The sequence below is a fragment of the Misgurnus anguillicaudatus genome, chromosome 14, assembly GCF_027580225.2.
Source record: "Misgurnus anguillicaudatus chromosome 14, ASM2758022v2, whole genome shotgun sequence".
Classification (NCBI taxonomy): domain Eukaryota; kingdom Metazoa; phylum Chordata; class Actinopteri; order Cypriniformes; family Cobitidae; genus Misgurnus; species Misgurnus anguillicaudatus.
Window position 1 is genome coordinate 22557201 of NC_073350.2, and position 21886 is coordinate 22579086.

The following is a 21886-nucleotide window of genomic DNA, read 5'->3' on the forward strand; positions in this document are numbered from 1 at the left end:
TGTTTTTCTGCAAACTTTGCATATTACTGTAGTTTGCTCCTCATCTGATCTTCTGTAACCAAACCAGTTCCAAATTGTGGAGGTACCTCCTCGCATAACAACAAGCACCCCCCTAGCCTCACGTCCGCCTTGCTTGTTGGCGCGCACAAACTACGTCATCCACTAGACTTATCGCCCATCCCTATTTGTGGCGGCACATTCTCAAATGCGCATGTCTGCATATAATGGAACTTAAATGAGGCCCAGCGAAGCATGTGAACAGGCGCCACGAGTGTTTGTACAGAAACTGTCATGTGAGACAGAGGTAGTGATAAACGTGATGTGCAAACATCTATTTGTGGTAGTCAATATTAATTTTGTGGCGGACTGAGAAATAAATGAATGTATGGGGATGTATAGCATACCAACAACGCTCTCACTTGTATGATGTCACAGCAGTAGGCAGCGCAAATATAATGTCACGCCTATAATCCCTCCCACTCCGAAGTGTTACTAAACTCGATGGAAAAGCTAACCAAGCCAAAGTGAAGTGAACTGACCCAATCTGACCCAACCAAAACCATGGGGTACTATGCAATGGAAAAGCGCCATTAGAGACACATGTAATGGTGCAGTCAAGTATGGTAATGTCAAGTTTAATTGTTGGTTAGTTATGTTGTTTAGTTGTGATTTTAGACATATCTGTCTCTTCCCATTCAAGTGGATATTCTTGCATATGACTAAACAAAACACAATATGAATACAAAAATGGCTGCCAAATGGTGTGACTTCTTTAAAGGGACATACAATCTTATTTTACATAATAATAATAATAAATACTATTTCGCCATGCTTAATGGAACCTAATTTATTTCCCCTCTCAAGTTTTGATGTGTTGCAAGTGATGCACACGGTGTTCTGTAAAAGTCATTATAATGCCTACACATAAACCTCTGTTCAGGTATTTGCAGCATTATTCTTTTCATTATTTTAGCAAATTGATGCATCAATAAAAACGCAAAGGTCAAGATGCCAGTAGAGGTGAAAAATGTCTATCATTAAAAAATTCAGAAGATTTTTCCCACACAGAGAATTTTCAAACAAAACAAAGCAAACGGCATTAAGCACAAGCCGTCCAGTGTGAGTTATCGGCTAACTCCAAACTGGCGTCAGAATAAAACATAAAAGCCATTGTGTATTAGTCACGTAAACATTGGGAACATCTCACAGAGGGAGCCGAAAAATTTGGCACCTATGTGTAGCATAGTTGTACGCGGCATTAAAGTGAGCTCTATGCCCCGTTCCTCACAGAAGGTTATGAAAGATTGGAAGCAAAGGAACATCTCCCGGTTTACCCTCCCTGAAAGCATTCGTGTACGCTCAGTTCCAGATGAGCGATCTGATGAGAGCCATTTGTCAGACCCTCCTCTTAATTATCAGTCGGCTCAGAGCGGCATCCTGCAGCAGTCACTGACAATGGCACTTTAGGGCCTTATTCAGCACTGCCTCAAAACTGCTGTCAGACAGAGACATGGGAAAAAAACGGCGTTTGTCTGACTGGCGAGAGTGAAGTGAGCGCACCCTGAATTGGTTTATAAATGCGACTTTAAAACACACATACTTCTATTACAGTCGCAGAAGATGAAGTGGACGTTTATTCCCACGTCTGGTCCTGTGGTTCAGTGTCACATGATCGGTGGGAAGGAAAATCATTTAAATGTTATAATTTAGGTCCATGCCAACAGATAAAACACAGGGTTATGGGAGTTGCGTGGGAGATATCTCTTTATAATCAGGGATACGAGGAAGAAAATAAGAAGACAGCTGGGCAAAGTGCAGAAGATATTAATGCTAGGGGAAAAAGATATTTGTTAGCTTTCAGCAGCGCTAAAAAAGCAAGTGGATGGTGAACATACTGTCCAAACAGGAGCAAAGGTGTTTTACAAGATGTTCCTTTATTCACTTTAAATTGCTATTTTAAATTTTTATTATATTATTATTACTATATACCAAATGATTTTACATATTAAATAACCCTTCGCTCTTAACATAAGACACATAATCATTTTAGTTACATTTAAAGAACAGGGATTGCAATTTAACTGCAATTTAACAGCTTTCCTAAAAGTCTGCCAGCCACATTTGTGGACATCAAAGAGCAAAATAATATTTGGTTATTGCTAACAATTTAAAAAACACTTACTACAGCAGCTACATTTGAAATATTAAACTAAAAAAAAAGTTTTCTTACGTGACTTTGCCTGCAACAATTCCTGACACATAGTCGTAATTACATGCCAGTCGCAAGTGAACCGAATGCCCATGTTTCTCAATTTTGGCAAGATGCACCAGTAAATGAGTTCTTTAAATTCCACTACCAAGTTTAGGATTGGGTCTGTTGTGAACTATTGACTTTTTATTATGAGATATTCATACAGAATGGATGTCTCAGTGCTGTGCCATCTAGCAGAAAGAAGATTAAAGAATTTTTAGCTGCAGGTAGATTACGTTAGTTATTAAAAATATCCAAACTGAGAGTGCAAGGTGTAGGAACACATCATCATCACAATACAAGTGTCAAGATACTATATATGTGACCCTGCATGTGAAAACCCAACTGAAGTCATTGACAACAAGGCCATATCAAAGATTGAAATCAATGATTGAAATCAAACTTAGATTATGAGACTTCAGCCTGGATATCACCGACAGGGTCACATGAAAATAAAGGTGCTTCATGATGCCATAAAAGAACCATTTCTGGCTGAATGTTTTCATATAAAACCTTTAACATCTAAAGAACCTTTCTGTCACAAAAAGGTTCTTTATAGTGAAAACCGGTTCATTCGATTATGAAAAGATATAAAAGAAATGGTTCTTTGATGAACCAAAAGGTATTGGTATAGTATTGCTGTGAAGAACCTTTTAAAGGATTAGTCAATTTTTTAAAAAATCCAGATAATTTACTCATCACCATGTCATCCAAAATGTTGATGTCTTTCTTTGTTCAGTCGAGAAGAAATTATGTTTTTTTGAGGAAAACATTCCAGGATTTTTCTCATTTTAATGGACTTTAATGGACCCCAACACTTAACAGTTTTAATGCAGTTTAAAATTGCAGTTTCAAAGGACTCTAAACGATCTCAAACGAGGCATAAGGGTCTTATCTAGCAAAACGATTGTCATTTTTGGCAAGAAAAATAAAAAATATGCACTTTTAAACAACAACGTCAAGAGGTCACGGATGACATATGCAAAACTACGCCCCAGTGTTTACAAGTGTGGAGAAAGAGGACCTTTCCGACGTTGTTGTATGTGGAATGATACTAATTAATGTCTTTATGTCAGTTTATTGTTCAAAATGGTCCGCAAATGTGCATTTCATATATGTAACACGTGACCTTTCCACCGCATTACGCCATTACGTGAGGTCGCGCTGGCGCGTCACACAGCCGGAGGAAGAAGAAAAGTTGTGTTTTAAAAGTGCATTTTTTTCTTTATTTACATAGCAATTTACAAATTTAAATATAATATAGAATATAAAAAAAAAAAATTATATATATATATATATACACACACACGTAAATGTTTCCTAAATACATACATGAATGTGTGTTTTTTATATACATAACAATTACACAGAGCACACACTCATCTATTATGCAAAAAAATATCACTTTTATTTTGTATGCGATAAATCGTGATTAATCTTTGCCCAGCACTAAAAAAATAAATAAAAAACATTACTTTAAATGGGCAAAAAATCGTGGTATAAAAGCGAGGTATGTATTCAACATACTGCATTGAAACCCCCAATATACAGATAATGTGACAATCTGACATTGCGACAAATATACTGCAATATTATAGTGTGCATATTTTTATCTCCATTATCTCCATGTGCAAAAAATCCTTAAAAACGTGGTGCTCCAGATCCTCACATTTAACAGCTCACAAAATGGGAGCAGTCCTGAATATTGGAGGGTCAGCAGCAAACTGAGAGTTTGGAGCGACCGTTGTGGATGAGTGGCTGATGAAGCACTGTCAAAAGAGCGTCCTCAGCACCGCTACCAAACGTACCTCTCATCCACTGCAGCCGAAAGAGCTGCCATTAATATTACAGGTGCTTACAGCTCCCTCCAGTCAATAACCACTATTACAACCAATAGAGCTAATGAGGGACACAGAGGTGAATATCTAGCTTCCCTATGCAGGATCTCTTTAAGCTATAACGGGGCTCGGCTGTATATGAACACTTCATTGTACTGATGTCTTATAATCGGCACAATCGGATCTATGGAATGCAACGGTTGAAGTCGATGACGACAATTAGGCTCTTTGAAAACAAAATTGATCTACAAGAGGCCTCGGTGCAAATGCACTGCATGCTTTCAAGAAAAAGCTAAAACACTGTCTTTGGAGAGAGTTTTTGGCAAGCGAAAGGAAACTTCGCATTCATCTGTGACTGGTGACAGAAAAGTCTCTCACACAACAGAGGCAGTCAATCAATCAACAGAAACACACAGCAGACGAACTGAAGAGGGAGCCGAGGGTGGGCAGGGACCTGTCTTTTACACCTTTATCCATCTGAAAACTCGTACACCGGCTTTCCCTTCAGGCGAAGTTCTCCTTTCAACTGCAGTCCACCAGACGACAAAGCAGATTCTTTGTCCTTTGACAAAAAGGGGGAGGGCTTCCCATTTGTATTCAACTTAACATGGATCTAAAAGTCGCAACCCTTCTATAGACTCCATTAGCAAAGTTAATGTAAAACTGTCAAGCACAATGACCCATAAATAATACATTGCTGAGGTGAGGAGAGGCCGGGTACCCTTTTGCTCTCCGCCATCTCTCTAGTCAGACACTCCAGCCTTCTACAAGGCCACATTAATTGTCTAATTCAGAGGCAATTAGTTGGCAGTAAGAGGTTGTGGCCTTGCAGCCAGCTGGCCCTGATAAGAAGGACAGAGGCTGGAGGGCTGGCAAAACAACACTGCCTCTGTCTCTCTTTCTCTCTTCACCCACGACCAGCTTATCTGACCAAAGTCTCTTCGCCGCTGCGGGTAGCCCACGTCACCTTGAAAAGAAAGAAGATTCTGCCTACGCAGCCTAGTTCTACACGTAATGAAGACTAGATTTCTGTGCACATACATTCATTTTCTCTCTCTAAAGTTTTTAACAGTAAATTAGGGAAAGACGGGGATTCAAAGAGCTGACACTGATGAATAGGCAATCATGAGTGAGAAATTAATGTGTCATATTCATGCCTGCCACGACCTGCGTTTATCCAGAATGATGCAAGGATGTTAAAGAGATTTGTCTGCCAATAGGTATTGAAGGGAGAATATAGCATTGCTTCTGGCATATCATCCATCACTGGTTGCGTTCAACTGCTAGGAGATTGCTAGCGTCTTTCTCCTTTCCCAAACATGGGATGTGGTGCATGTGGATACCCTAACATTGCAGAAACTAATGATGTTAATACCAGATATGGGATGTGCATGCTCTAATCTCAAAATGATTACAGAAATTGGGTTCAGACGAAAATAAATAAATAATCCAAAAGACATATACTCCTTTGAAGAACTGATCTTGTAATTTCTGCTCTATCCTAGTGGGGGGGGATGCACGGGATCAAAAAGGAGACTGGCCAAACTAATTAGACCTCAAAGTCTGGCCTTCCCAGCTACCAGCACAGACAAACCAGAGTCACCCAAAAGCCAGATAGTAAAGGCATGGAGATCAATGTCATTTTCGATGTGGGAGCTCTATGTGAAGTCCCCGGGCAGCATGCCATATCCTTCAGTGACACCACACACATGGTGCCACTATGTCTGCATATTATGCCTGTTAAAACCATGTCAGATGGGCATAAAATGAGATGAAACATTTCTGCCATGGCAAATTTCCTTTTGTTAAAGGGACACACCACTTTTTTTTGAAAATATACTCATTTTCCAGCTCCCCTGGAATTAAACATTGAATTTTATCGTTTTGGAATCCATTCAGCTGATCTCCGGGTCTGGCGCTACCAATTTTAGCATAGCTTAGCACAATCCATTGAATCTGATTAGACCATTAGCATTGCGCTCAAACTTAACCAAAGAGTTTGGATATTTCTCCTATTTAAAATTTAACCCTTCTGTAGTTACATCGTGTACTAAGACCGACGTAAAATTAAAAGTTGCAATTTTCTAGGCAGATATGGCTAAGAACTGTACTCTCATTCTGGCGTAATAATCAAGGACTTTGCTGCTGTAACATGGCTGCAGGAGGTGCAATGATATTACGTTGTGCTCGAAAATTGTCCCCTGCTATTAAAAGTTACTAGGGAACTATTTTTGGCTGCTGCGTAATATCAATGGATTCCAAAACAGTAAAAATAAAATTTTTAACTCTAGGGGAGCTGGAAAATGAGCATTTTTTTTAAAGTGGAGTCTCCCTTTAAGAGTCAATATAAGAAATATGTATGGGTAATGTACTGGTTATGGCTTAGCATAAGTTTAAAATCAAGTCTTTAAAAATGTAAGCCAGTACAATTCAGCGTTTCTTTGAGAAGAAACTAAATAACTAGACTGGTTGTCATACATAATTTTGCCTGTGAATCCTCAAAATGCAAATATCAGTCTGTATAGCTGAGCTGTAGTATCTACTTCCGTTTTAAAAGATGGACTTGTGTAAACTTCAGGATCAGTAAATCCTAGCTTAAGTTCCAAAGGGTCTTTATTAGGGATGGGAAGATTCCCAGATTCGCTTGGTGCATCGACATAAAAGGTTAACAATTCGATACATTGGGTTAAAAGCTGTGCATTGGATACAAATTAGCATTTGCATCGCGATGCATCGTTTCTAACATATTGCACTGGTAAAAAAACTGATTTATTTATATATTCATAATTATTAGTAGATTAGTAGCTATACTTTTATTATTTAGAAAGTGACCAATATTTTAAGATTGCTTTCTCGAAATTGTTGCTACGTCCTGCAATACTACGGAAACCGAGGCATGTCATGAAAGTCGGATAAAGCTTAAAAACGCAAAACAAAGTTTAATTTATAGGGACTCTAAATGAGTCAAGTGGAATGAATTTGAGGAAGCAGCAGCAGGAAATTCAAGGCTGTAGCTAAAATGCGGAACAGAGTTTTATTTATTAGGGCACTCCAATGTAGTCGAATGGATTTGACTGACAGCGCTTTGACACGTTCGAGAAAAAGTGAGTGGGTTCAATATTATTAGTCTTAAAGTGGTCTTATAAAGGATCAGATGCCCATGTATATAAATCAATGTGTGGAAACTATCTGTACACTCTAAGAAAAAAATGTGTTCATTTTTTACACATTGTTTTGTGTTACTCAATTTAACACATTATGTATTATTTTAACACAGTATGTGTCATTGTGTGTTGAATTTGTGTTAAAATAAATAATATGAAAAAAAAGATGAGTTGTTCCAATAATAACACAGAGATGTTACTGGGGCAACACATTAAACGTGTTTTAACACAACTGTTTTAAGAGTGTACCATGTAGCTGCTCATATGTATCTTTAAATGTAACGTATCGTGGGCTATGCATCGAGATGCATATCGCATCGGACTCAGTAATGGAGATGCACATCCTTAGTCTCCTCCTCAAAAAAGTAGATAGACAGAAAGAAGCGAAAATTTCCGAAAAATTTGCACAGACTACAGGGACACAAGACAACTTTAATTTTGGATTCAATTAATTAACAGAAACAATGAGAAGAAGGTCCAGAAGAGCGGAGCAGAATTCAAATGCATAATTCATCAAAAAAATAACCCTTAGACGGAAAAAAACACAAGGCTTTTCAAAATGAACTGCATAACCATTTATAAAAATTACGATTTCATTTTTTCTTAATACAGTGCCAGAGGCAGAGACAGACAGTCCAACTTCAGCTTAAGCAGATTTCAGAGGGTAGATTTTGATTTAAAGGCAGATTCCAAGGACTGAACTCTATTTATAGCATGTGCAAATTCATCATGGCTCAGCGCCTCTCTCTTGGGGCCAAATCACAGCAGTGATGAGAGGCCATGTTCAGGTCACCCCAGACTCAATTAATAAAGAACTGGGCATCCTCACCAGAATGAGGAAAGCTGCTGACTTGTTTAAAAGCTGGCATGATAACCATGCTGATTAGGTTTACAGAGAAAGCAAAAACAAGTCTTTTAAACATAAGAAGGCAATTAACTGATGATGGGGGAGGTGGGGGAAATTAAATAGGGAAAAATGCTGAAAAGGTAAAGCATTAGAAACGTTTCACATTTTGCAAGAGCAAATACATAAATTTGAATGTAGACGTGCAGCAAGCACCCTTAAATAGAGAGCGACATGCACGCAGTGCAACATGCTATTTGTTCAAGGTGCTTCAGCATCGCAGCGAGTTGACAATACTTCAACTTTTCAGAATGCAGCGTTGATTTTAGACTTGAAATGAACTGCCCCTTAAGCTGTAACTCATGGGAGTTTTTGTTAAATCATGAATATAAATATCACGATTATAAACACATTGTTGCAACACTACAGTGCAACTAGGGATCTTCGATTAATTGTTGATAAGAATTAAATCGATGAAACTTAACGATTGTCGAATAGGCAAGATCCTGCACGCGTGTGCGGTGCCTGTGCAAAACACATACAGCCGGAGAAAAAATTAAGCGAGTGCGCAGAAGTTAAACTAGCCATGATCACAACAATGCTCGAACCCAATTACACAACTGGTCTTTTTAATGTCATGCGAGACCAAAGAAATGGCATCTGCAGTGTATTTAATAGAAAATGCAAATACGATTTGGATACTGAAAGCAAAGACCCTCTTCAGGGAAGCCTGCAAGTTTAGCATAGCAAGGCTGCTAACACTGCTATACACAGGGATGGAGACCAGAAGATTTTTTTAATAAACAGATTAAAATGTAATCTTAAATTCTGGCATGAAACTGTAAAATGTATGTTACACTCGTCGAATGCGTTTTTCTTTCGCGCCGCGCTAAATGCCTCTTTCTGCTGAAAGTACGTCTACCGCTAAATGCCTCTTTCGCGCGAAATGCCTCTTTTTGCTGAAAGTACGTCTACTGCTAAATGCCTCTTTCGCAACGTGCAAAATGCCTCTTTTTGCTGAAAGTACGTCTACCGCTAAATGCCCTTTTTCGCGCCGCGACACCTCCAGACGCGAATCAACGCGTCTTCACATTGACTTAACATTGAAGTCACTCGTGCTTGACGCCTCTACCGAGGCTGGTCTGAACTCAGCATAAGCTGAGGTGATGATGGGAAAAGTGCCCTTCGTATGCTTCTTGGATATAATTACAACAAACGGTGCATCAACAACTTGGAACGCGAGATGAACGACTAGAAAAATAACACTTGATGATAATGAAACTTGTATTTTGTCATGGAGGCATGGACTTTCATGCAACTGTTGCAGAGTGCCCATGTGAGGTGGAGTTATACACTGTGTCTATTAGTCATTATATTTCATTACGAGAAGTTTAAATTGTTGATTTTATCAAAACAAAAACTACAACTACTCAATTAACAATCCCACTAGCATGTTATTTAGACAAAATAAAATATTTTAATTCGCGTGAGGAATCCGGGGTTTTTACGCACACTTTCATGTCATTGGCTATATGCCACTGCAGTAAAGGCTTATTGCACTATTATCGTTAACGATTATTCGATTGATTGATCGTTAATTTAAACGATAATCAAAAATGGGAAATTGCATAAATTGACATCCCTAAGTGCAACATAGGTTTTTTTTAGGAATAAGACTTCATAAATAAAAGATAAAATTGTATCTTTTTATTATTTCACATTCATAATGAAGTCTTCTCTTAAATATCAATATAAAGTTCCTGATTTGTAAACTAAGGTGGATGGTGGTTTTCCATCATAGCTGCAGAACACTTCTATATGCGCCAGAAATCACAACCAAGTTTTCCGGACAAAACATCATTCACCACAACTCTAACATCTGCCTTTGTTGTTGTTCCCATGCATTTAATGAATGAGATTTCCAGTTTTATGGGTTGTTTATAGAGTAATGCACTGCAGTTTAGACTGCAAAATTATGAGCTGGAAGAAATCTATGTTTAGACAGGACCCCTGCCCCTATTGTCCTCATATCTGAAAGATCTACTGTTAATTCGGGCAGAGCTTATAGGAGGTAATGATCTCAGATCATAGCAGCTCTAGAAAAGACATACATGTACTTAAAACACATTTAAGTCCGCTCGAGAACTACACTTTACTACTTTTAATGCTCTTAGTGTCAGACAGAAAAGTGACTGCAGTGAGTAAGGCTAAAAAGCCTGACATTTCATCTAGGTTCATCAACTATTAAATACTCCATGTCAGGTATCGACTTTGTGTAACCTGCCTCATTATGACCGTAGTTAGGGGTTGAATAAATCAATGGAGGACCAATGATTGATGCCTTGCACGAAATCTAAAGTCTACATCTATGAGCACATATTTCTCTATAAAAGCCTACTAAAAATAGCAGTACATTTAAAATAGGGTTGGTCATAAGAACACACACGCATCCGTCTTTCATAAAAGCACATCAATCGCTTATGATTTTTTGTTTCTAGTTCAAAAAATTGCGTGAGGGTGCAGGGATGACAGCTTAAATTGCACCTAGTCATCTAATTGGCCTTAAGGAAGCCCCGTATAATGAGATTCAAATTCACAAAGCCCCGAAACAAGCCTAATTATATTGAGCTTCCTTAAGACTGAATAATCTGTGTAGCCGTCCTGAGATTTTTGGATCTGTCGGTCTGATAAGTTAAAATGTGCAAGGCTATGAAATGTACAATTTAGTACTGGGCAAAGATTAATCGTGATTAAATCGCATACAAAATAAAAGTTATTTTTTGTATAATATATGTGTGTGTACTGTGTGTAATTATTATGTATATTTAACCACACACACATACATATATTCATTTCAGATATTTTTATTTAAACATAATTTTAAAAATGTATATAAATAAATAAATATGTATTTATTTATTTATATAAATCATTTTTTAATGTAAATAAAAATATCTTAAATACATACATGAATGTGTTTGTATTTATACATAATAATTACACACAGCACAATATGCAAAATAAAACATAATTTTTTATTTAGTATGCGATTAATTGCGATTAATCTTTGCCCAGCACTATTTAAAACACATTTAAAATAAAATGAAAGACTTAGATATTTAAATAGTTTTTTTAATACATTTTAAATGGCCCCAAAATTGGCAAAATCAAAAACGTCTCTGATTTGAAATGCTAAAATACTAACAGATTGAAACAACATTTGAAGAACAAGAAAATGATATTTAGTCTCATCCGCCGCAGGTATTACCAAAGTCAACTCCATCCTGTGCGAGGTGCAGCAAGTGCCCTCCTAACCAAATCCACCTGGTGAGCTGCTACACTTTCTGCCCACCTACTCTGAGTGAGCGGCGGGGGTACGAGTGGGATGGGGCAAGGTGAGGCTGGTGGGCGGGCGGCCAGGCAGGAGCTTCCTGACACTAGAGCCAGGCACACAGCAGGATCAAACTGGCTTCTGCATGAATCACCACCACTCCCACCACCGACACAGCCACTTCTGCTGCTGCCACAATTAAAAAACAGAGAGAGACTGCTGAACTAAATATATATGATAATTGTGCACCAGATTTTCACACGAGTAAATCTGACGTGCTGTAAGGTGACCATATTTTTAGTGGATGGAAAAAGAACGCACACAAACAAGCTCCTTATCAATATGTATCTTCGCATTTAAATAATTTAATATCAGGAGGCCATTTATGAAATGCTCAGCTGCGTAATGATCCTAGCTGGAGGATTAAACTGAAAATCGGAGTGCACCGAAGTAATTTTACGTCTTAATATTCCAAACCCTGCACGCCAAGCTTGAGCTGAGAGATATGGAAAAGTGCAATATTCTTACCTGTGCACCAACATTTAAATAATGGCAAGGGGAACTGGGATTTGGGCCGTTTAGTTACTTAAGAGATAGACTTGCAAGCAAATAACGCCCTGAGGGCAAAGCGGTCCCCTAAATCACATATTAGAAAAATGGTCAATCGCCCCTGGCCTCCATTATGTCTGCTGCCCAGCAGTGGTTGGAACCTTTGATCTGTTTAGGTTGGTGAGCATTTGCATTTCATAATGAGATCAAAGCAGCAAGGTCTAGACACCAACAGCGTTTTTAAACGGAGCAAGATTCAAACTCAGCAACCTCACTTATCCATTTGCATGACCCGAAACGGCTTTAGTACGTCAACTGCTAGGCGAGTAACGGTATTTTTGAGGAATTAAGCATTTGCACGTTTTGCTTCTGCTGCATTAAGATGCGGAAATGAAGAGCATCACGCCAGTAGCAACAGCAAAGATTCAAGAACAAACATTTCAAGCGTATTTAAACTGGCTTGGACTCGAAAAGTGCTTGGGATTTTCTTTGGCGTCTGTTGCGTACGGGGAAGTTGCTAAGAATTCCTTTGGAGGCGTTTGCTCTTTTAAAACGAGCTGTCTGCGCAATAAAATCCCCAACTTGGAGCTTGAAAGTAGGTAGAACCATGACCTGAAAAGTAATCCTGCAATCTCTAGGAAGGATAGTTCGTAAATCATAAGGGAGCAATTAGGCTAGACTTTGCCAGAACCGCATTGTGTATTCTGAGGAGGCGCAGTAGCCGTGGCAAAGCCATCATAAGCGGGCCGCTCTGTCAATTCTGTTACTGTCACACGTTTTCCGAAAGCCTGATCAGATTACGGTCTTCTCTGTGGCCGGATTACAAACCTGTTGTGTAAACAGCGACTGAAAATTCTCAAAGGATAACAAGGGCTTTCACATGGCTCGGGTCCTTAATAATCCTCTAACACCCATACATTTAATGCTTTTAAACAGGGGTTTAGCCTGGTTGTACTTTGCTACAGCCTTAGCTACAGGGTAGGTGCTATAGGGTCACATGTTTACTTACAAATGGAATGAGGATGCTGGGATACTTGGGTCAGGTGGACTGTGATGCATTAGATTAATTAGAAGAAACTCTTAAGTAGAGTTAAAGCCGTAAACTTTGATGTCTGGCTGCTGAACACCTTGACAGCATTAAATGTCTCATCAGTGGGTCTGATGGGGAAACGGTGAGCCTCTCATCTCGAGACAGAACAAATTAATCGTATTTACTCTTTAAGAGGTTACGCTCACACACAGATAACCTGACACTTTGACAATTGAATAAAAACAAATATAATGTATATAGTAAAAGTAAGAAAAGGATTAGGGTTGACATTTAAACCCATTGCTGCTAGAACAAGTCAGTTCCGGCGCTTTCGACTACTTCTGAACGTGGACAAACTCAAAACGTTTCACACCCCGCTTTACACCTGCATTTAGCATTGTACACTTGTGATCCGATTGACCAAAACACCTCTTGATACCAGGTGTAAACAGCCTCTAATGGTGTTTTCACACCCGAGTGTTTGTTTCAAAACCTGGTACATTTTCTCCCATGGTTCGTTTTGTTTACATGAATATGAACACGGCATTCACACTTGTATCCATAACAAAACAACTGGTCCGAGAGCACCTTTCAAACCAACTGTCCAAAATGCATAAAAATGTACAAGGTGTTTAGTGAGCGTCTTGAAGAGATGGGCTTTAATCATTCAGTGGAACAGTGTTGCGATCAAAATGATTAAATAATATAAGGATAGCTACAAAGAAATCCACAATAAACTTGTTGTCTGACAGATGACAGCTATGAGTGAAATCCAGAAACATACGCTAATGGGTGATTCTCGCGAAATTAGACTTATGAGGTGTCATGAAACATTTTGATAAAAAAAGTAAATGCAAAGTAAGAGTATCAAAATAAGGAGCATACAGTTACAAACATGTCTTCTGTACTATTTGGCACATGATTTGAAATGACGACATGTAAACCAATTTTTTTTTCCACATTTAAGGGGAAATTTTTCATTACCGCAATGTGTCCATGACTGAATTTGGGTTCTTTGATATGGACATATTTATAATTAAAAAAATCTAAAAAATAAAAAGCTTCAGTGCATGTTATACAATAAACATTTACAGTAAAGAAACATGTGGTATTAGGTGATCATTGGTAAATGTAGAGACAATAATAAGGAATATAAATGTGTCCAAGACCAGTTTTCTCATTCTCCGCAACAATTTTCAATCATTGTTTAAGCCCCCAAGGAACTAACATTTAAAAAAAATTGTTGGAAGGGACAAAATTGACTGTGACACTCAAGATGGCTACCAGGTAAACAGTTCTTATTTTTTCTCTCCAGATAAAAGTTGAAATTTTGTTTGTCATAGTACCTAGACAAATTTTTTGTTCTCTTTACCGAAACATGAGTTTGTAAATGCATATATTTAATGTAATATCAAATTATATCAATATCTATCTAATATATTAAATATCAAGGGTAATGATAATTTTTGATAATGATAATCTAAAAAAAGTAGATAATTCTATCGGAAATATTTTTAAAATCCTCTAAAAATAATGGTTATAGCAAGTTCAGACCTTAATCTTATATGTGCAAAAAATGGCGTCAAGAGCTTTTTAAAAATTCTGATGCTGGACACCATTTAAATCTGGATTTCGTGAGAATCACCCTAATGCATTTTATTCAATGACAGGACACTTCAATCTCAGGTGTGACACAAGTATTATTAACAAATATTGGTCCTTTTGAAAACTTTGCCAAGTAAAATCAACCAAACCAAGAAGAAAATGCAACTGAAAACAATTTTAATCCCCGCAAACAGGCCTGAAAACACCCTAAATAAGTAATTTTGTTTTATATATAGCTGTAAATGATGATTAAGTTAATTTTTACTTATCGGTCAACTACTACAAATCTGATTTTCAATTGAAGTCGCATGAAACTGAAGTAGCGATTGTCTTATTTTCCACGTGGTGACGTATATCCGTGTGAAACCGTTTCTGAAATAGCAGGACTTGAAATTGTCCATCGAGAATTGATTTGATCGTTTAAAGTTGGGAAGCTGCGTTTTTTTTCCCGGACCACGCCCACCTTCAATACCATATGACCGGAAGTAAGAAGTTCGTTTCGATGATCATTTTTGAATAAACATTATGAAGGCACATTCAATTTAAAAAAATAATGAAGCACACAGATAAATCATCAGTTAAAAAATACCACAATATTACCCCCAAAATGACAGTTTTCATTTAAATTTTCGACTTTAAAAAGCAACTTTTCTCAGTTAAGTAAGTTTACCAAATACTTTCTATTTCTAACATCCCTGGTAAATGTTAATGAACATAATATTTCAACATAATCTTAAATCATCAGTGCAGTGGCTACATAATTAAAAAACATGGCTATTTACTCGGCTAAGCAATACAAAATTCTTTGATAGAGATCACATTTAGGAATTTGATGTTTAATTAAAACCTGTTTGGGTTGGTGATATAACCATCTTTAAATGACTTCGAGCTATGATGCAATGAAACAGAAAGGTCCATATTGCATCTATTAATTTAGCATTGAAAAACATTGCTTTCCTACAAGAAAAAAATACAGTTTCTGGTTTCATAATAATGCACAGACAGCGTGTGCTAAAATTCATCTCAAGCTGCATATCTGTCTCCTCTAATACAGCATTAATATTTTTTGACCTTGATGAATTATCTATTCTTATTGACAGCTCTTATTGATATTTCTTAAAAGCGTTGGCTAATGGAGTTCTATTGAGATGACTAAATGAGTTGCCGCCGCCTGGATTAGCCCGGTCTCATCTCTCCGGCACAGCTAGAATTATCATAGAGAACAGACGTGTGCGTGCGCTGGGTCGTAAATTCCTCCTGCCGACATCTCAGGGGGGATGTGGAGAGATGGAGGGCGATGACTGCACACAGACCTACATTCACCCCTGCCACACTCACTATATGTGCAAAAGCACAAATATAGCAGCATGCACTTCTGAGACAAAAGATTTTTCTAAAATAATAGTTGGAGTGAGATTCACGCTCTTACGCCTATTTAAAAAAAAAAAGAGACGCTCGTATTGCTGTCATACAATTCTGAACACCAACACAACTGATCTACTCTCCCACCCATGAGATGTGTTTCTCTTGCTATATCCCGAGCTATTTTCAACATCACATAGTAGGACACTATAGCGCGTCTGTCTCACGCTTCACATCCAAACGTGACCACCTTCACAGAGACCGACCACAGCTTGATGTTGTCTTTGATTTCAGAAACATCTTAAAATATAGATTTTTGTAAATACTCACAAGACGAGATAAAAGCAACACGCTGCACCAGAATTGGATTCAATTACTGATAAATCACATATAAGCTGTTCAAACTGAATGCTAACCGGCCACATAATGCATATCTAGCCCTTTGCAAACTGACAGGCTGCTGGATCCTCAATATAATAGCTGTAACGATACATGATATAGAGAGGGAATGTGGCAATTAGCGCCCATCATTGAGAACAGCGGTGGGTCGCCTCTCTGCACAAGGTTTCGGAAATAGGTCTACATTCCAGCAAAATGGAAAGCCGTCTCCCTGTAAACGTGTCAGGGCAACAACCTTGCACTGCATTTTCAGTGAATTCGGTGAAAAATGCAGAAATCCATTTGTTGTGTCAGTACACGGAGCAGAATGTGCACTGGAAAAGAGAAAGCCTGATGTCACAGAAAGCATTAAGGTGCTTGCGAGCAATTTAACTTACAGCCATCCTCCAGGTGTGAGCACGTTTAAGCGAGGGAATAGGGACACCTAGGAGACCCGGCTCAGTTCATTTTAAATTACAAAATTCTCAACGTAAATGCCAACCTTAATAATCATCCAAAACATTTAAAAATATGCAGGGACTATTCTGCATATAATCCACGAGCAACACTGTAAAGCGTGACGTGTATGATTTTTTGCTTTAGTTATCATACAAAATCACATTTATCTACCTAGAAACTTACAAAATCACGTGTTGCCTTTGTATCCATACTGACATAAATATGTTTCACAGCAGAGCGAAAAAAGTGGGCGGTGGGTGTGAAAATATGCTCACAAACAGATGCGCGCACACACACACGCGGACTGTGTCTCGTACGGATATGAACCGCATACATCTTGTCTCCCTGCAATAAAGCTGTGCTACCAATTCTATTGGCAATAAATGTCAACTGATTGGAAAGCTCATTCTAATATCAATTTTCATCTCCGCTCTTTAAAAGGCAATCAGCATGGCTTCATCTCTGTATATCATATGCTCCTTGAGATGGTGACACAGCAATGGCTCTCTCCTACATAATGGACTTCTATCAAGGCATCTGGCATGAATAATACAAGCCATGAAAGGGGGATTTTTTTCTATGGCTTGTGTGGCTGGATCTGGCTCTGTGAATGTCAACACACTTCCTTCTCATACTTGTGTCTTAAAAGGAGCCTTTATTTTCTTCTATCTAGAGAGACAAGATACTGTGTCAAATATTAATGGTCATAAACAGATCGCGCAAAATAGCTGCGCGAGTGAGCGGTGGCGGCTGTTGCTTTGATATTTTCCAAATATTCCTTGGCAGGGCAAAAAAACCTTGACAGCATAAGAAATGAGAATAATTTCACACATTAACCTTGGCAGTCTCCTCTGACTAAATTCAGGGCTGATTCGGTACACTGATTGAATTTAAGTAGAGGGACGTCACTTGTGTGCATGCAAATGTCTCTGACGAGCAGAAAGCAAATAATGACAAATTAGCTGACGCTTACAGTCAGAACGCTTTTTCGTGCTCTGTCCTTACCTTCCACCCACTGCCAGCTTCTCTGTAATAAGGGAAATTGTCACAGATCCATTGGTAGATCTCGCTAAGTGTCATTTTCTTCTTTGGCGAGCTGTTGATGGCGAACGTGATTAGGCTGGCGTAGCTGTACGGCGGCTTGCCATCCTTGTGCTGCTGCACCTCTTCCTGGTCCAGTGTGGTGTTGGGATCTAGCAAAGCGCTCTTTTTAGCCATGCCCGGCCCGTGAGTGTTCTGAGCATCTGCCTTCTGTATGGCCGCCCGCATGGTTAGCTGCGGCAGCCAGTCCATGGAGGTCAAACTGCTCTCCAGCTCCGAAGTCATGGTGGCAGGTCAAGGGGCTCCAGAGAGGAGTAGCGCGAAGGGGTGGCGATCTGGCGCGGTGAGCGCAGGAGTTCCCTCAGATCAATGCTTTGTCGATGTCACTCAAAATGAAACCTGCAGAGAAGAGCAAGAGAGGTTATAATTACATTGCCAGACATTGTCAGGATATCAGCGATTGGCTTTGAAGCGTGTAGACGCTTCCGTAGTTAGAACCATTTCAGCTGGAACCAATGTCATTTTAATTAGCACATTTAAAACCAATGCATCTCTTTGGAGAGAAGCCTCAGAACAGACGGTGATCTGCAGAGAAACACACACCAGTGCAAAAAAAAGCTGCACAGACTGGCCAAGCAGTCCGGCCTACCTCCGGCCTGCACCCTGCAGCTGACTCACACAACAGTAATCCGAGCCGCAACTGAGTAAATGCTGCGGAATTGTTTTCACAACTGCCAGCCAAATGGGGGAATGGTTCACAAGGAATTCCAATTCTCCCGAGGGTAATTCTTTAGGTCTTTCTACCCTTCCCCCTTTCCATCATGTCTCCGTCATACACGAGACTCGCCGTCGACGCCGTAACGCACGGTGCACCGACTCTCTGGTCCCGTCTGTGGCTTCACCCTACACCCACAAACAACCTTGTGTTTTAGGCACGCTGCCCTCTTCGGCTTAAAATAGTAGCAGAAGCGCGAGGCCCATCCCATTGCATAGGTACACAGTCAAGCGGCTTAACCCATCCCCACTCTACAGAAGTCTCTTCGTGAAAATGGTAACGCGACTGGAAAAAGGCACCAGGGGAGGGTATATCCCACATATTATTCATACAATCTCGATTTAAAAACTACCTCTGCCGTTCTCACGGGACCTGAAAGAGACACCCTCATTGAAATTCCTCTACAATCGTATAGAGCGAGAACGAGACTCTGAAGTCTGATAAATGAGATGTCTGTGAGGCCACTGCTACGACAAAGTCTTTTCTTACAATTCTATCATTTCCATAAAGGCGAGTCATGACCCTCTAATTTGAAGATTTTTCACAATGAAATTATGGGACCCACAAATCTAGCTGTATACAACGCATACTTAAAAATTTTAAGTTCTACATCCTACACTATTTTCACATGGAAGTAGTGAGTGCTTTTGGCCATTTGCAAATTAAATCTAATTAAAGCAAGGTTGACTACTGACAGCATTTCATCTGCAGAAGAAGGAAGAGTTGACGAACTGAAAAACAGCAGTTGTATGTGTGTTGCAAGTAAAGCTGCATTCATACAGCACCAAAATACAGTTGTCAGTTCTGTATTTGAGGTCCTTAATACAACTGAAGCCACACGCAGGTCAGTTATTTACAGGAGTGACAATTGCATTACTCGCGCCTGAATATTTTCAGGACTCACAACTGTATTTTTGGCACCACACGGCTGGGTCAATGGAAGCATACTGTACAACTAGTTGTCTGTCACATCCCTCTAGGTCACAGTGTTATGGTATAGTACATGAAGGTATCGACAAACATTGTGCAGAGTTGCTTTGTAAGATGCACAGTCGATCCTCCAACACCAAAGAGCTGCATCCTCCAACACCAAAGAGCTGCACTATAGTGTGATATTTTAGAAGTGTTCATAGACGCCACAGTGCAACAGCAACTTTTTTGGCATAATGTAAACATAATACTCGTCAAATCTGGGTATTGTGTTACATAACGCAAGGCGTCAGCAATTTACAGACAGACAACTGACAAGTGTGCAAAGCTGTCAGTGTCTGTTTAGTACAGCACTTATTGTTGTTGTACAAATGGCAAATATGTGAATGAAAAACATTTAGAACATTTTTCTTCAGAACTTAAAGGAAAACACCACCATTTTTCAATATTTTACTATGTTCTTACCTCAACTTAGACAAATGAATTACATCCCTATCTTTTTTTTAATGCATGCAGTTTTAATCTTTGTACAGCGCTTTGTGAATGTGTTAGCATTTAGCCTATAGCCCCATTCATTCCTATGGCTCCAAACAGGGATGAATTTAGAAGCCACCAAACACTTCCATGTTTTCCCTATTTAAAGACTGTTACATGAGTAAATACACGAGTAAGTATGGTGGAACAAAATAAAACTTTAGGAATGAATGGGGCTAGGCTAATTGCTAAAACATTCAAGAAACGTTGTACAAAGATTAAAAGTGCACGCATTGAAAAAAGATAGGCTTGTATTAATTAATCTAAGTTGAGGTAAGAACATAGTAAAATATTGAAAAATGGGGTTTTCCTTTAATGCAAGTTAATATAACAACCAAACTATCAGTATCGGCATATATTCACTCTGAATAATCGGCTATCGGTATCAGTGAAAAATGTAACATCACTGCATCTCTAATGCATATGGCGCTTTTCCATTGCATAGTACCCCACGGTTTCGTTTAGTTTGGGTCGGGTCAGCTTACTTTTGGAAGCTTTTCCATTGGGTGCAATATGTAGTACCCGATACTTTTTTTTGTACCACCTCGGTTGGGGTTCCAAGCGACCCGAGCTGATACCAAACGTGACGTGAAAACACTGTAGGTCACTGATTGGTCTGAGAGAAGCATCATTGCTATAATGTAAATATTAGCTTTAGCTTACTGCTAGCTTGCGCTGTCTCGAGCAAATATGTTGTTATCTGTGTTCTGTTATAAGTTTCCAAACACCCTTTTAGCGATGAAAAACATCCACAAGTTGAGAATCAGGGACACCATAACAGTTTTTTCCAGACTTGCAGTTTGTGGCGGCACATTCGCGACGTGCACGCCCGCATTATATATGCTTAAATGCAACTTGAATGAGGCTCAGCGGGGCTCCGCCGACTGACGCCACGGGCCGGGTGTTTGAACAGAAACTGTCATGTGAGACAGAGGTAGTTATAAACGCAATGTGCAAACATCTATTTGGGATGGCCAATTTTAATTTTGTGGCAGACTGAGAAATAAATGAATGTATGGGAATGTACAACGATGTATGATGTCACAGCTGTAGGCAGCGCAAACGTAACGACACGCCTATAATCCCTCCCACTGCGAAGTGATACTAAACTCAATGGAAAAGCTAACCACGCCAAAGTGAGGTGAGCTGACCCGACCCAAACTAAACTAAACCGTGGAGTACTATGCAATGGAAAAGCGCCAATAGTCAGAGTTTTAGGCTGATGCAGATAGCAGAGAAACTGGTGAGACAAAGATAACACTTATTTTTTCCCCCGAAAGAATGTGAAACATTTACGTTGTTATATAATTTTAAGTTTTTATTATTCAAATGATGTATTATTGTACCGTACATACATAGTAGACCGCTCATGCAGCAAGATAACACATTTTTCTTCAATATTGTGCAGCCCTAATGCTAAGACTACTGTAAAAATAACACTTGCTTTTGAATGATGTATCTTTCTTATTTACATTTATCACTATGATTACAGGCATCACATGGTAATAGAAAACAGGTTTGACTTTGGTTGTTCGTCCACACAGCCACTATTCCAGCTGCAACTGTAAACTGCTAAACTGCTGTGTGAACTAGACATTTTGAGACTCGCATCTAAAAGCAAACGCGGTTGATTTGGATCTCCAAATATTGACAGTGTGAGCGTAGCCTATCAGGCAACCATCAAACAATTGAAACGCAATGCTTAAGCGACAGGAGTAACAACAGAAAGATTATTGTTAAAGGTAAAGCAAGTTAAGGAGCATGAATGCCCTGGAAGTCTCTTTGTAACAAAGCA

At 39.0% G+C, this 21886-nt stretch overlaps 1 protein-coding gene across 2 annotated transcripts in view; it reads right to left on the reverse strand.

The window, feature by feature from the left end:
- Window positions 1-21886, reverse strand: part of foxj3 (forkhead box J3) — a 119539-nt gene that overhangs the window by 51912 nt on the left and 45741 nt on the right. For both annotated transcript variants that reach the window (XM_055183295.2, XM_055183296.2), the window contains exon 2: window positions 17817-18251. In XM_055183295.2, coding sequence (XP_055039270.1) covers window positions 17817-18137 — 321 coding nt within the window. In that variant the 5' untranslated portion in view covers window positions 18138-18251. The remainder of the gene's footprint in view (window positions 1-17816; window positions 18252-21886) is intronic.